We start from the raw sequence: 14,903 nt of genomic DNA on the forward strand, positions 1-14,903 counted from the left end.
GATTGTTCAGCATCCTCTGTTACAAATTTATTGTTTCTTTCCATTAAAGCTATAATAAGAGCCAGTATTAGTTCAGCAAAATAAGGCCATGAAAAAGAGCAAATTATAAACTTGAGTCTTTAATAATAACAGCTGTTAGATTTAACAAATGATCTTGGCATTTATTTAAATCCTATCAGAATTATGAAAGTACAACTAGATTTTTAAAGCAGATATGAAAATCAAATCCAGAGATAGGTGTAAAAAACCACTCTGATTTTGGTATAAATGTAGATGCAGAGATAGATGAGTTTTCTATTTCAGATATATCAAATATTTCCTCCTGGAGGAGTGGGAGGGGGTAAGAAATCTATGTGTCTAGTTATGGTTACATTTTTTACTACAATTGACAACTTATAATTCTTGGAGAATAGCATCTATGTCTACATTTACTAAAGTAATAGAGGAAACAACGTGGTAAGTTATATGAGTTGACTGAATTCCAGTAAAGGATTATGGTTTATATTTTATTTTGTTTAATTTCATTCATTATATGTTATATTCTTCTTAAACCGTATTACAAAGTGATTAGTTTTAAATTAACTTTAATTACAGAAGTAATACTGAATATAATCAGTTTAATAAAGAAATCAAAATATTGTGCAGCACTAAAATCCCCTTTGACCATCACCCCTTTTGTCTCTGAGAAGCAAATCTTTTCTTCTACACATTTTCCTATTAATTTATAAGCACAGAGGTTCTCATGGAAACTACATGATGTTCTGTGGGTGTGATTTTTTAAACACAAGTTATTTTACTGTTATTATCTTTGCACACTTTATTATATTTTTACTTGAAAATATATCAATGATTTGTATCATAGTAGATGTGTCATATGGATCCAACAAATTTCTGCCTAGTTTTCCATAACGAGAACATATCACACACTATTTCCATCCTATGGGCAGGAATTTAGATCATTTCCATTTTCCAAATTTGAATGTCTGCAATCAATATATTTTTGTATGCTTTCTGTGGTAGTTTCACTGGGTCACTGACAAAAATGTTATATGAACAGGCTTTTTAATTGTATTTTTATGAATCTGATGAGTAGGAATAGTATCTCATTGTTTTTTAATCCGATTCTGATGAGGTTGAGCATATTCATATATGTTTTTTGCTACTTATTAATTTCCTTTCTTTGTTTCACCTAGTCAAATGTTTTGCTCTTTTAGAAAACTGAGTTACTTATTTTTACATTATTGATTTATAGGATTTATATTTACTCTCAATTTGTTACTTTTTAAAATACTTTCTTCATATGGAATTTTGTCATACAGAAATTTTAAATGTATTATATTGTTTCTTTATGAGTTTTCTTTTTGTGCTTCGCTTAAAAAATTTTCCCTACTTGATGATATAAAAGCATTCTAATTATTCTCAAATATTTTTCTGGTTTTGCTTGATACATTTGTATCTTCCAATCGTCTAGAATATAATTTTCTGTGCCTTGTGAGGTGTCTTTTTTTTTTTTTTCCGTCCAGAGGGAGCTTCAAAGTCTTAATATCAGTTACTGAAAAGTTCATTATTTCACATCAATTTGAAATTTCAACTTAAATAGAGGATAAATTCCAGCATATTTATGTGTTTATTTATTGACTTTTTTCAAGTTCAGCAATCTGGCTTCACCAAAAACTCTTTAATTGTCATAGTTTTATAATATACTTCAATTCTACATACCAGAGATTGAAAAATCACTCAAAGTATAATACTGAAACTGCATCCCAAAATTGACCTGAAAAAGAATGCTTCATCTTTTAAGTATTCATCTTGTTATTCATGGCAAGTGAGAGAGTTTGGAACTCAGCAAAATTGTAATTAATTGATGATTTGTGCTATTATTGTTACTGTATGTCGGCTCTACTGAACTGTACTCTAGCTATGGGTAGAGATTGTATGTATTGAGATTGTATGTATTTTGTACACTGCTGTAACCTTAGCACCTATTATAGTGATTACATTGTAATAAAAAATCAATATATATTTATTGAGTAAATGAATGAGTTTCAAAATAAATCAATAATTTCAAAAGGTTGAGTGTTTCAGGTATATTAACTTCCCTCTCTACGTGATCAAACCCACAGAAGCAATGGGACATGAGAATATCACAGAATTTATCCTCCTAGGACTTTTTAGTGATGAGGCTGCAAAGGTTGCCTGCTTTGTCCTGTTCTCTCTTTGCTATATCACAATTCTCTCAGGAAACCTGCTCATTCTTCTCACCATCAGGGTCAGCCGCCTCAGTGAGCAGCCTATGTACTTTTTCCTCAGCTACTTGTCCCTCATGGATGTCTGCTTCACCTCCACGGTGGCCCCCAAACTGATCACAGACTTACTGGCCCAGCAGAACGCCATCTCCTACAATGGTTGCATGTCCCAGATGTTTTACGCCCACTTCTTTGGCGCCACAGAGATCTTCATCTTGGTGGCCATGGCCTATGACCGCTATGCAGCCATCTGCAGACCCCTTCACTATATGGTCATCATGAGCAGACAGGTATGCTATGTCCTTGTGATGGCCTCTATTATCGGAGCATTTATCCATTCATTCATGCAAGTATTGATTATTATTGAGCTTCCCTTCTGTGGCCCCAATCAGATAGACCACTACTTCTGTGATGTATTCCCCTTGCTGAAGCTGGCCTGTATGGACACCAGCTTGTTAGTCATTGCAATCATTTCCACTACAGGGGTATTGTCCATTTTGACCTTTGTTACCTTGGTCATTTCTTACATCATCATCCTGTCCACCCTGAGGACCCATTCCTCCGAGGGCCGCCGCAAAGCCCTCTCCACCTGTGGCTCCCACATCACTGTCGTGTTCATGTTCTTCTTGCCCCTCATCTTCACCTATGCCCCCACAGCTTATTCTGTCAGTAATGACAAGATTTTTGCCCTATTTTACACCATGATTGCCCCCATGTTCAACCCTCTTATCTACACACTGAGAAACGAAGACATGAAGAATGCCATGAGGAGAGTGTGGTGCAGAGAGAAACTGTTTGAAGGGAAATGAAGCCTCTGGTGTTCAAGCCCTTTGGCAAATGCTGTTCTATCTACAGAATCATTAATGTCGTCAAATACAGCAGGTACAGTGGAGTGGTGTGTAGTCACCAAAAGTTGGAACCTTAAAGAGAGAAGACCCCTCAACCACTTTTTCTGTTACTTTTCTGAGACTGTAGAGAAGGGGAGTGGATCAGATTATCTCCAGGTCTTTTCCAGTTCTGACAGTCTGGAATTTATGTCTGACATTTTGGATCCTTCTGTTTTTTGTGATCTCTGACACAGTGGGCATTATAGCACTTTTATCATGGCAAATTGTAAAGACCGTGTGGTTGGCAGTTGTGCCCTGCTTAAGAAATGGATACATTGACTGAGACACCTCTCACCGAAAGAGGTCCTAAGCACTTTCATATGTTTGAGTTTTCCACTGCAATAAAAAAAATGACAAAAATTTTCCAAGGGTTGTATATTTTAATTCTTTACATTAACCAATCACGCTTCTAAAGTTATGCAATGCAATGTGATTATGCTATTCATACTATACTAATGGAAGTTATTGTCATTAATTCTTAGTGCCCTGTGTTACGGTGTATTACAGTACAGTCTGCCCTCTATATTTGTAGGATCTCATCTGTGGATTCAACCAACCACGGATCCAAAGGCCTAAGATGGTTGCATCTGTACTGAACATGTACAGACTTCTTTTCTTGTCATTATTTCCTGAATAATACAGTATAATAACTACTTACATAATATTTATTTTGTGTCAGGTGTTATAAGTAATCTAGAGATGATGTAAAGTATACAGGAGGATGTGCATACGTTATATCCAAATAACTACACCATTTTATATGAGGGACTTCAGCATTCTTGGAATTTGGGATCGTGGTGTCCTGGAACAAATCCACCATGCTTACTGAGAGACAACTGTAACTAGAAATTTCAAATTGGATGATGAGCATCTTTTTTTAATACTGTAAGTGTAGTTCATGACTGTATTTATTATCTCATTTAAAAAGCCTTCATTAGTATACAACTTAACACTCTATGTAAATGTGCAATGCAGAAAATCTTCCATCCTGTGAAAGGCCCTGAGCTTAAGAAGGCACATAGCTGAATAAAAGGATGCTCCTGGGGTGCATTTTGTTAACCCTCACTGCTCCTTATACTAAGTAGCATATTTTGATGTTTTGTTCTACCATTCAAACTATGCAAATCTGTCTCATTTCTACTCAGGCAGGCCCTCAATACTAGGGAGAAATAAAGAATATTAGACTAAGAAGCAGTTAAAACCAACTGAAAACTGGGGCATAAGCCAAGATCATCTTGGGTACATGGAGATGTTTCCTTAATTTATAGAAGAATCTTCAAGCTTTTGGGATTGGAAGGGACTCTGATGTCATCTAGGGTTCTCCACTAGCACAACATACACCTGAGGAGCTGAGGCCTACAGGGTAGGTGAATACACCAAGTATTCAAATATGAGACGCATTCCTATTGTTTTTTGGTGCTCCATCCTCTTCACTGTAGTCCCCACTAAGAAATTGTACTGTATATCCTTAAAGGATTACTGTCCCTTGTTCAAGAGGAATTCAGGTTTTAAAGTGAGGCGTGCATTTGCAGAAATTAACTGTAGGTTGAAGATTTCAGCAATAGTTTTTTTCTTCCAAAAAGACCCTGACATGTTTACTGCCTGAAAAATGAGATAACTTAGAACATAACGGGGAAAGAAAAATAATAAAATGTATTGAAAAGGACGTAAGAAAGACAATAGTAGATCAAGTCAGGGTTTATATTTCATGTTGACCTCTTCTTGGCAATTACCTCCTGGTGGGGTTATGCAACTCAGAAAGTTGAGGGAGAACGGAAAAGTCTATAGCTGCATGAGGAGGTGTTTAATTCTGGTGTTTATTTATTTACTTAATTTTTTGAGGAAGATTAGCCCTAAACTAACATCCACGACCAATCCTCCTCTTTTTGCTGAGGAAGATTGGCCCTTAGCTAACATCCGTGCCCATCTTCCTCTACTTTATACCTGGGATGCCTGCCACTGTGTGGCTTGATAAGCTATGTGTAGGTCCATGCCCAGGAGCCGAACTTACAATCCCTGGGCCACCAAAGTGGAGCACACAGACTTAAGCACTATGCCCCCATGCAGGCCCCTTGGTGTTTATGTTTAATAAGGCTGTTATTGATGCATATGTAGGCTACATTCTCCAGGAATGAATTAAATTTGCTTATTGTGACAAATTCACTGTTTGGTTTCTCCCAAAAGAAGAGAGATCTTTCAGATATCTGTATGAATATGGCTCATATTTATCTTTTGTTAACTCTTTTCTTATAATTTATTAACAAAAGAGGGGTGAACACGGATCTACTCAAGTGTGGTTAGTATTATGTCTTTCTCCTCCTATGAGTTATCAATGAATGAAATCATGGAAGACTGGTTGCAAAATTAGGTATTTAGAATGAGTCTTTTATGTACATAACCAAGATTAACTTCTGTCCCTCATGTCCATTTTCTCTATCTTGGCCTTTTATACAGCTCTTTTCAGAGTACCTTACACTAAATATATTGGAGGTTTTATTAATTCAAGAATATGCCTCAGAATAACCACTTCTACAGTTTGTCCATGTAATTCTTGGATCAGCCAGCTCAATAATGTCATGTAACAAGCCATCCCAAAATTCGTGGCTTACACATTAAGCATTTAATTGTCACTTATGTGTCTTTGGGTAAGCTGGGGGACCGCTGAACTAGGTTGAGGTTGATGGGGTTTAATTCCAGACTTCAAAGTAGGTTCAGATATATTTTATGTAGTTCTTATTTTTTTATGCATAAAATAGAAGGGTTACCTTAGCCTTTGCTGAAGTTAAAATTTAATTTTCTGTACATGTGATGTTTGACGGTGCCATTGACCATTACTGAAGTTCAGCCTTGTATGTCTCTCTCTACCCTGTGGCACGCTTAACTTGTAGATTATTCATGCAAAAAATGTATACTAAAGACTATTGTGAAGATTTGAATAAAGTTATGAAGTTGCATTATACCTCAAAACAAAACAAAACTGGTCACCATGAAAGAACTGGACACATCACAACACTGTTAAAATGAGGCATTCCCACTCAGTCACTATAAAAAGCAGTGAAATTCTGTAGGCTCTGACATGTGGTAAATATTTTAATATCCTGGATATTTTTAAATGAGAAATGGATAACATGCTGAGGGACGTAAAACTCTCTTTACATATTCAATGAGAAGTACATGGAAATATGTTTAAAATATTTTATGCTACTCCAGGGACAGAAGTATAATCACTGTTTAGAGATACAAAGTGACATACTTTTATTGTTCTCCACTATAAAATAAACTAATTTATTCATCTGGGAAATGAGAAAGGTTGTCATTTATTTTTATCAGTGAAGGTTATAATCAAAGTCACACCAGCTATCATACAGCAGCAAGGTTATAAAAGTATAAAGCTGGTAGACAATGTTGTGATCATACACAAATGAAATATAATGGTGTTGTTGACCAGACTCATCCCCATTGAAACTAGGAAGAGTCTGAGTTCTCATGATTCTTGGCCATTTCTTGCCAAGGAATGAAGAGGAAACTCTCTAAGCTCCTCTGATTGGGATTGACTCTGAGGAAATTTGTGAACAGGATTATGTTTATAAAGTCACTGGTAGAAAGTTGAGTAATATTTTATATGTTCCACTTCTTGATCTTGGAGAGTAATAAATCTGTTAGCTTTTATCTTCTTAGAGACTTCAGACCTTCAATATCACTAATATCCCTTGGTAGTCAAGACTTTTGTGCAAGGACATAAAGGCAAGAATATTGTAGAGAAAAGTTTCAAATGGATAATGTTTATTTATTTTCACAGTTTTCTAAATTCAGTTCAAGTTTAGCTCTCTTTGTGTTAGTTAGCAGAACCAATGGGGGCATATATATATATGTGTGTGCGTGTGTGTGTGTGTGTACACACATATATAGGGGTATGTATGTATATATATATCTATATATGTATCTATGTATGTGTGTATATATATATATATAGGGGGAGAGAGAGAGAGGGAGAGAGATAGATAGATAGATAGATATATCTCCAAAGATAGGGCTCTTTGGATTTCATTGACTCATAGACCTCTTGTGATCTAAGAACATCAAGTATCATCTAGTCCCAGTGTTTCCAAATTTCAGTTCACAGATCTGCCACTGACTATGTAAAAATTAGTAGATTAGCTTGTTAAAAATGCAGAATTTTGTATGCCATTTAACTCTTGCCTACTGGATCAGAAACTCTTAGAATAGATACTAGTATCTGTCCAAAAATTTCTCAAGTTGATTTCAATAATCAGACAAGTTTGAGAAACCTAGTGATGACCTAGTCACCATTTTAAAATTGGGCAAAGGGAGATCCACAGGGATCCAGTGAGTATATGTCCAAGCTGGGACAATAAACAGGGATTTGTGTGGTCCAGGGCAAGGATTTCTTAATTATGACATCTAATCCAGATATCTTGCTGCCTTTTGATTTTTCTTATCTTTAATTCTGTGAATACATCAACAGCAGAGATCGTCTTTTAAAGTACTATGTACAGTCCTTCACATAATGTACATGCACACATACACACACTCACACATATACACACTCCCAAACCATGAACACATAACCAGGTATGGGCAGTAACTTGAATAATCAGATTTGTAGAAAAGACAATAAAACAATGGCAAAGATATAATCAGTGATGTATTGATTTGCTATAGAAAAATAAAGCTCAGGTTTCACAAAGTGAAGGAGGGATGTGTCATCAGGGCAAGTGACATTCACATAAGGAAGTCATGGTTTTTTTTGTCCAGAATGAGTCTCTCTGAAGTCCACAGCTGGAAATTGGGATGTCAGTCAAGGAGGCAGTGATCAAAGGCTCCCCATATTCAGTAAAGCTGCTTGGTTCAAACATTGGAGGAAATCTGGTTTCCTAACCAAGAATCTCAGAAAGTTGTATTTACTCTGTTGATTGAGTGATAGTCACCTATTCATCACAGGTATCTTTCTTTTTATTCAGATTATTTAGTTTTTCCTGTTTGTTAGTCACTTTACATGACAGGAACCACTGGCTATAAGCGACAAGTAAAGATTAAAGTCAGTTACAGAAGTATATTAATGGGATGTTACAATTAAACTGGTGATCTTAGAGGTTTTTTCCCCCAATTTCCTTATTTTTTGGGTAAAGAAAACAAGTTCTAAAGAAAGGAAAAACTTCTTTCCAATACCAGAGAATGAGAACAGGTCTTTTGTTTTTTGAGTCTATGTTTTATCTCTTTCACATTCTGAATACACCTCCTCTCCCATTCCAGCCTTATTAGGTTTAATTTTCACTGTGCATTGGAGGACTTGCATCAGAATGCTTTAGCGCAGATCTCTATTATTTTTCATACAGTGTGTGCATATTGAGTTCTTAGTATGTACTAATTGCAGTTTTAAATATAGAAAATAACCATAAGTACTTCATAGTAGACTCATTCTTTAAGGAAAATGACAAAAAATGCACAAATGGGGAGAAGAAAATAATAATGAGGAGTATGACCATGCTGTGCTTCTGAGTTTCATAAGATTTCTCTAGCCTAGATATTTCAGGGAATTACGTGATTATGAAATATTAGAACAAATATAATAATAATAACTAATACTTTATATCTGTAGAATGTGTTATTCTCTCATTTGTACTTCAAAAAAATAACTTGTGAGATTGTTTTCATTGTCTTCATTGTATAGGTGAGAAAATTTAAGATCATCCAGATTAAGTTGTTACTTCCAACTATTTATCATTAGCCTTCTAGAAAACCTTCCTGCCCCACAGTTTCCTCACTGCATTCTTTACTTCTGCATTTCTCAGTGTTAAAATCAGGTGATTTAACATGGCAATCATAATGGTGTTAAATGCAGCCACCATCTTATCCTCTGAAAAGGTAGTACCAGGGTGCATAAACATGAATGTACAGGGACCAAAAAAATGATACCACGGCATTGTGGGAGTCACAGGATCCCACAGTGTGGAGCTTTGCACCTGCCTTCTGAAGACTGCTTTTTCAGGGACATCAATGATTATGGTGTAAAGAGGTTAGCAAGATAACAAAACTCCCCCATAATGGTACCACTGTTGGCTGTCACAGCACCACCAACAACATATGTGTCTGTGCAGGCAAGTTTCAGCACAGGGTGGACATCACAAAAGTAGTGATCAACCTTATTGGGTCCACAAAAGGATAGTTGGACTACCACAGCTACTGGGATAATAGTGTATAAGAACCCAACTACCTAGGCACCTGGCAACATTTTACTGCATCTGTCTTGGTCCATGACGGTAACAGTACAGGGGTTTACAAATAGCCACACAACCATCATAGGCCATTACAGTAAGGATGAAGATCTCATTGCAATCAAAGAAATGCCCCCCAAAGAATTACAACATGCACCCCACATAGAAGATAGCTTTTCTCTTGGCTAATAGGCCAACAAGCATCTTAGGAGCTGTGATTGAAGAGTAACAAATGTTCACAAAAGACAAGTAATTGAGAAAGAAATATATAGGAGACTTGAAAAAGTTGCCCACATAAATTGTCAACATGCTAAGGTGGTTTCCAAGAAGAATGACCATGAAGAAGAAAGAAAACACCACAAAACAAACTTCTTCAATATCTAGGTTCTGAGAAAGACCCCAGAAAATGAATTCTGTTACATCGTTAATTTGTCTCCTGGAATTAGTCTAGGAGGCCAAGTTCTCAAGAGACAATTAAATTACCTGAAAGAAAAACATAATGGTGGACCACCAGCATTTACTTCTAACTCAAAACAATCAGATAATCACAGTAGTTGAAAATGGAACAATGCGTACATACTGCTTATTATCATGCATACTTAAAGAAACTGAAGTACATATATTGTGATCCCGTTACTTCCCTATGATAGTCCTTTCATTCAGTTCAGAAGAGGAATCAAAGTCCAGTGAGATAAAGTAAATCCCCTAGTCACACATCTAATCAAAAGTCTCACCTCCCTCACCTTTAATTAAGGCCTTTTCATCTGTTTGTTTCTAAAAATTTACTTAGTTCTTATTCTGTATAAGGCACTCAATGTAATTTTTTTTGAGGAAGATTAGCCCTGAACTAACTACTGCCAGTCCTCCTCTTTTTGCTGAGGAAGACTGACCCTGAGCTAACATCTGTGCCCATCTTCCTCTACTTTATATGTGGGATGCCTACCACAGCATGGCGGGCCAAGTGGTGCCATGTCCACACCCGGGCGAACGCCGGGCTGCTGAGAAGCGGAGCTGTGAACTTAACCGCTGCGCCACCGGGCCGGCCCCTCAATGTAATTTTGAAACAATTTCCCTGCTTGGTGATATGGTTACATTTATATATCTGGAAAGATTCTTCTTATCTTTGACTCAGAAATGTAAACATATTTCTGCATTTTTAATTCTGAATACTGCCATGAATGTTCAAGTAGTTGAAACTAGATGACCTCTTCAGCTTCTTCTTCCTATGAAACTCAGATCTTTCTGTACATGAATTTATGGTCCCCTATTTGGTATCAAGCTCTTATAGTCAAGAGGTGGTGTGGTGTAGTAGAAAGAGGATCAGATACAAACCTAATTCTGAGATAACGGTGCTGTAACTCTAGATAAATAATTTGTCTTCATGGGGCTTCTGTTATCCTATTTGTGAAATAAGACAATTTCAATTTCACTATCATCTATCATATTAACAGTTATTTCCAAGTTATTTCCACCATGAAATAAACCAATTCTGTCAGCATGCAATAGCCATAAAACTCTGATAAGGAGGCAGAAAAAAGAGAAGGTAAAGTATTAAACTACTGGAGGCAAAGCAAGATCTATTTGATTTGAAAGGAGGGGAGGGGAAGTGTGGGGTAATTTTGTTATCTTCAAACTCAGTGATTGAGGATTATCTAAGAATTATTTTGCCTTGGTATTTTAAAGCTTTGTCTGTTAAGTGAAAAAAAAGAAGAAAATCTGCCCTTTAATTTCAGCATTCCTGCATGCATCTTTTTAATCTTTCAACTTTCATGCTAGTATATATTAGTTCTCCAGCATAGGATGAATTAAATATTTCTGGAAGAGGTCATCACTGAAAGATACTTTAGGGTTTAGGAAGAGGACAATATTTAATTTAAATGGATGAATCTTCAATGGTGGAATTTCAGGCACTGTAGTGGGGTCACTGGAATGTACATGTGGAAATGTATATATGGAATAATTTTTGTTTTGTTTCTCTTTGTTTTTTTTTTTTGAGGAAAAGTTACCATGAGATAACATCATTGCCAATCCTCCTCTTTTTTTTCTTGAGGAAGATTAGCCCTGAGCTAACATCTGTGCCAATCTTCCTCTGTATTGTATGTCACATACCTCCACAGCATGGCTGATGAGTGGAATAGGTCCACACCCAGGATCCAAACCCTCAAAACCTGGGTCGCTGAAGTGGAGCATATGGAATTTTAATCACTGGGCCACAGGGTCAACCCCCTTTTGTATGTGGGATGCTGCCTCAGCATGGCTTGATGAGTAGTACATAAGTCTGTGCCCAGGATCTGGGCCTGGGTACTCTGGGCTGCTGAAGAAGTGCAACTGAACTTAACCACTAAGCCACTGGGGCAACTGGGAATAGTTTGGATTAAAGGGGCTTAGAAGTTATCCCTCAAACTAAATCACAGATGTAAATAATTTCTTTAGTTTTAGGTTGGGATAGGATTGCACAGAGTCTTAGATAATCTTTAGGAATTTTGTACAGCTGAGGCCACTTCCCCTCAAGATCTGTCAAGTTTGTGCTTACAACTCTGGCTGAACTCTGTGCTCAGCTATCCCTTTGCAGCAACATTGTGCCTGGGACATCCAGCTTTTGGGAAACTAGAGGGCTATGTTTCCTCAGGTCTGTATAACAGAGTTGATAGAAAAGTCATTTACAGGTGTGCCTTTTCTTATATAGTACAAAATAATAGTAGTAATTATAGTAATGGTAATAGTATTAATTCAAATTCAGACTGAAGTGCATCCCTCTGCTTTTTTTTACATGCTCATTTCCTCTAGTTTTCCTTCTAAATTAAAATATATATATATACTATACTCACTGAGAGAGCCCTTCAATTACGATAGCTCAAATCACAGCAGTTTTTGACAAATTGTGTTGCTTGCTTTTCATCTAGAATAAGCTTGGCAATTGTGCTTCCATTGTCCATTCCATGAGTCCTAGAAGAATTCTTTCTCCTTGAGTCAAGACCCATCTCAATGAATTCCTTCCTCCACTTTCTGAGCATTTCAAACATGATAATGCCTCAATTTCTTTTGAAATTATTGGCATTTTCTTCTTCACAATCATCCCACACTATCTCATAGTCATATATGGATGTATTTTATTATCTTATCATCAGCTTAATAATTTTATCCTCCCCTTATTTCTAGGAACACTGTCTTGCAATTATTTTAAAGGTATTCAAAATAAAGAAATTTGATTGAATTCTCTTTTTCTGCAGATGTTTTAAATTAGTCTTAGAATAAAGAAAATCTCACCAGTATTGTCCAAGGCTTGAGTTTTGATTTGTTTTCCTATCTCTTCTAAGATAATTTGGATACACCTGTCCAAAATAAAGTAGGAGTGATACCTTAGGAATTACCTTATGAATAATTAGTACCAGAGAATTCCTGACCCCCCAAACTCAAAAGCTAGTAGAAGTCAATCATTATTATTTCTGGTTCTGTCTCTCTCCTACTGAAATCCGCCATTTCATAACATCTTTGGCAACGAATGCTCTTTTCTCTACTTCTTATAAGGTCTATTTAAAGAGAATGATGAAAAACGTTAATGACCTCAGAGAAAGACTTTCTCCCAGGCTTGCTCCATAATCAAAGCCATATCACACAGATAAAAATGAGCTTTAATCTCCAGATGCCTTTCCAACTTGTTAAAAAATATCAAATTTTTTTCTTTATTTGCTACATTTAAAACTCGATCATTTCTTGCATTTAAGACTGTAAAACTAATCCAAAGCATTTAGGTAAACAGAAGTAATTGTAACAGAAGAGAGGAGGGAGGAAAGTGAAACAGGTAATCGGGCATATGTGTACAGTGACATGGAAATTAGTCTTTGGGCGGTGAGCATATTGTAGTCTACAAAGAACTTGAAATAAAACGATATACACCTGAAATTTATATAATGTTTTGAACCAATGTTACCTCAATAAAAACAAATATATTGAACAAAACAGAAATAATCATTCTAGGATTGTTCAAAGGATTAATGCGCTTCTATATATATTAAATATTTAATATATGATGTTTCTCTATTGAACTTTAATTATTCTACTCTTTTGAAAATTGTACTTGATTGGAACACAGTGGATTCGATAGTGCTATTGGGGTTCACTGCTTTTCTTCTTAACTGAGTCTGCTGATTTCTGGAGAAATTGATGGATAGCTTGCTTTCAGCATATACCTGGGATGAATCATAGTGCAGGCTTTCATTCTTTTACTTTTTGATTGTAAACCATTAAGGTTGACTCTTGACCACCAATATTGTTTCATATTTTTTTCCATATTCCTATTCTTTCCTTTCCCTTCAATCTTGCTTTTCTTTCTTTCCCTTTTCTACTGTTGTCTCACCTTTTTCTTCCTTTTTCTTCCAACATCGAAAAAGTCATACATACTCTTAGTTGTTCATACTCTTTGAGGGAACTTATGAGCTGCCCACCACTTGGTAGTAAGCACAGCTGATTTCTTGATCCACTAGACCTTTTAAGAGAGGCTATATGTTCCTTTTACAAACGATCTGTAAATAGCTATAGAGGAGAAAAATGTATCCATTGTCTCCCTTTTCTCACTGGCCAAAGTTCTCCCCATAGTGGGCTATTTCTCATGCATATTCTGGCCTTCCTGCAGTTTTAAGAGAAGGCAGAGTCCAAGTTAGCATCAGGGACATTCATAGCAGGAGGCAAGCTTGATGGGGAAGCCGTTGAGTGTATTTAGGCTTCACTCATGTCGCACAGTATCTATCACTTCAGCAACAACAGGAAATATCTGACGAAGGATTCCAGAAGTGCCCACGTGGGTGTCAGCCAAGGTCTTGTCAAGTAAAAGCGATGAGTAACTTAAAGATGTAGAACAGTTTCCACAGGTCTCTTCATCTATGGTCTCTTAATATCATGGTGAAGTGTAGGCCATTGCGAGAGTGTCTCAGGCTATAAGAAAGGAAAGTACAGGAAATCTGGGTGATTCTTCATACAAATGAAGTCCAGTACAGTTCACTCTGGTGCCACTTATACCTGTTTGTATTTTCTAATGATATTGGGGTCTTGTTAGAGAGTGAAATACAATTAGCTTTTTCCATGAAAGGAGAGGAAATCAGAGGTATAAGTCAACTTCTTCCAGGAGGTGGCCATTTCTAGTTTCCTCAGAAGACTTAAAGTGGGCTAAAAAATCAAGCTAAGGTCCCTTCTGCTGCAGCTGTTCCTAGGGCTATAACTGATACTCATCAATTTACTCCTCCAACCACCTGGGTGTGTTCTCCCTCATATTTAGGTGTTAGCTCTCCATCGCTTAACCTCTCAGCTGACACCTTCACCCAAAATGGATTTGATTCTTTCTTGCTTTGCTTTTGTCAGTAGATCCTACTGAAAACTAGCAGTCTCTTTAGTCATCTAATACATGATTTGGAGTAGCTTCCTCCCCATACAGTATATGTTTTCTCCAAATTTAAAAGCCCGTTAAGTACTATGTCTCTTTCTTAATCACAGAAGACATGAATAGAAAACACTCCTTTTTATTGAGGAAATCTCTGCAT

At 36.5% G+C, this 14,903-nt stretch overlaps 1 protein-coding gene and 1 pseudogene across 1 annotated transcript; one reads left to right on the forward strand and one right to left on the reverse strand.

Annotated features, from left to right (window-relative positions):
- The first annotated feature begins 2,128 nt into the window (after window positions 1–2,128).
- On the forward strand, window positions 2,129–3,055 carry LOC123277802 (olfactory receptor 4P4-like). Its single transcript, XM_044749729.2, has one exon. The coding sequence runs from the start codon at window positions 2,129–2,131 to the stop codon at window positions 3,053–3,055; it is 927 nt and encodes a 308-aa protein (XP_044605664.2).
- Window positions 3,056–8,868: 5,813 nt separating this feature from the next.
- LOC106829636 (olfactory receptor 4S2-like) lies at window positions 8,869–11,559 on the reverse strand (annotated as a pseudogene).
- Between the last annotated feature and the right edge of the window lie 3,344 nt (window positions 11,560–14,903).

This window comes from Equus asinus, chromosome 17 (assembly GCF_041296235.1).
Source record: "Equus asinus isolate D_3611 breed Donkey chromosome 17, EquAss-T2T_v2, whole genome shotgun sequence".
Classification (NCBI taxonomy): Eukaryota; Metazoa; Chordata; class Mammalia; order Perissodactyla; family Equidae; genus Equus; species Equus asinus.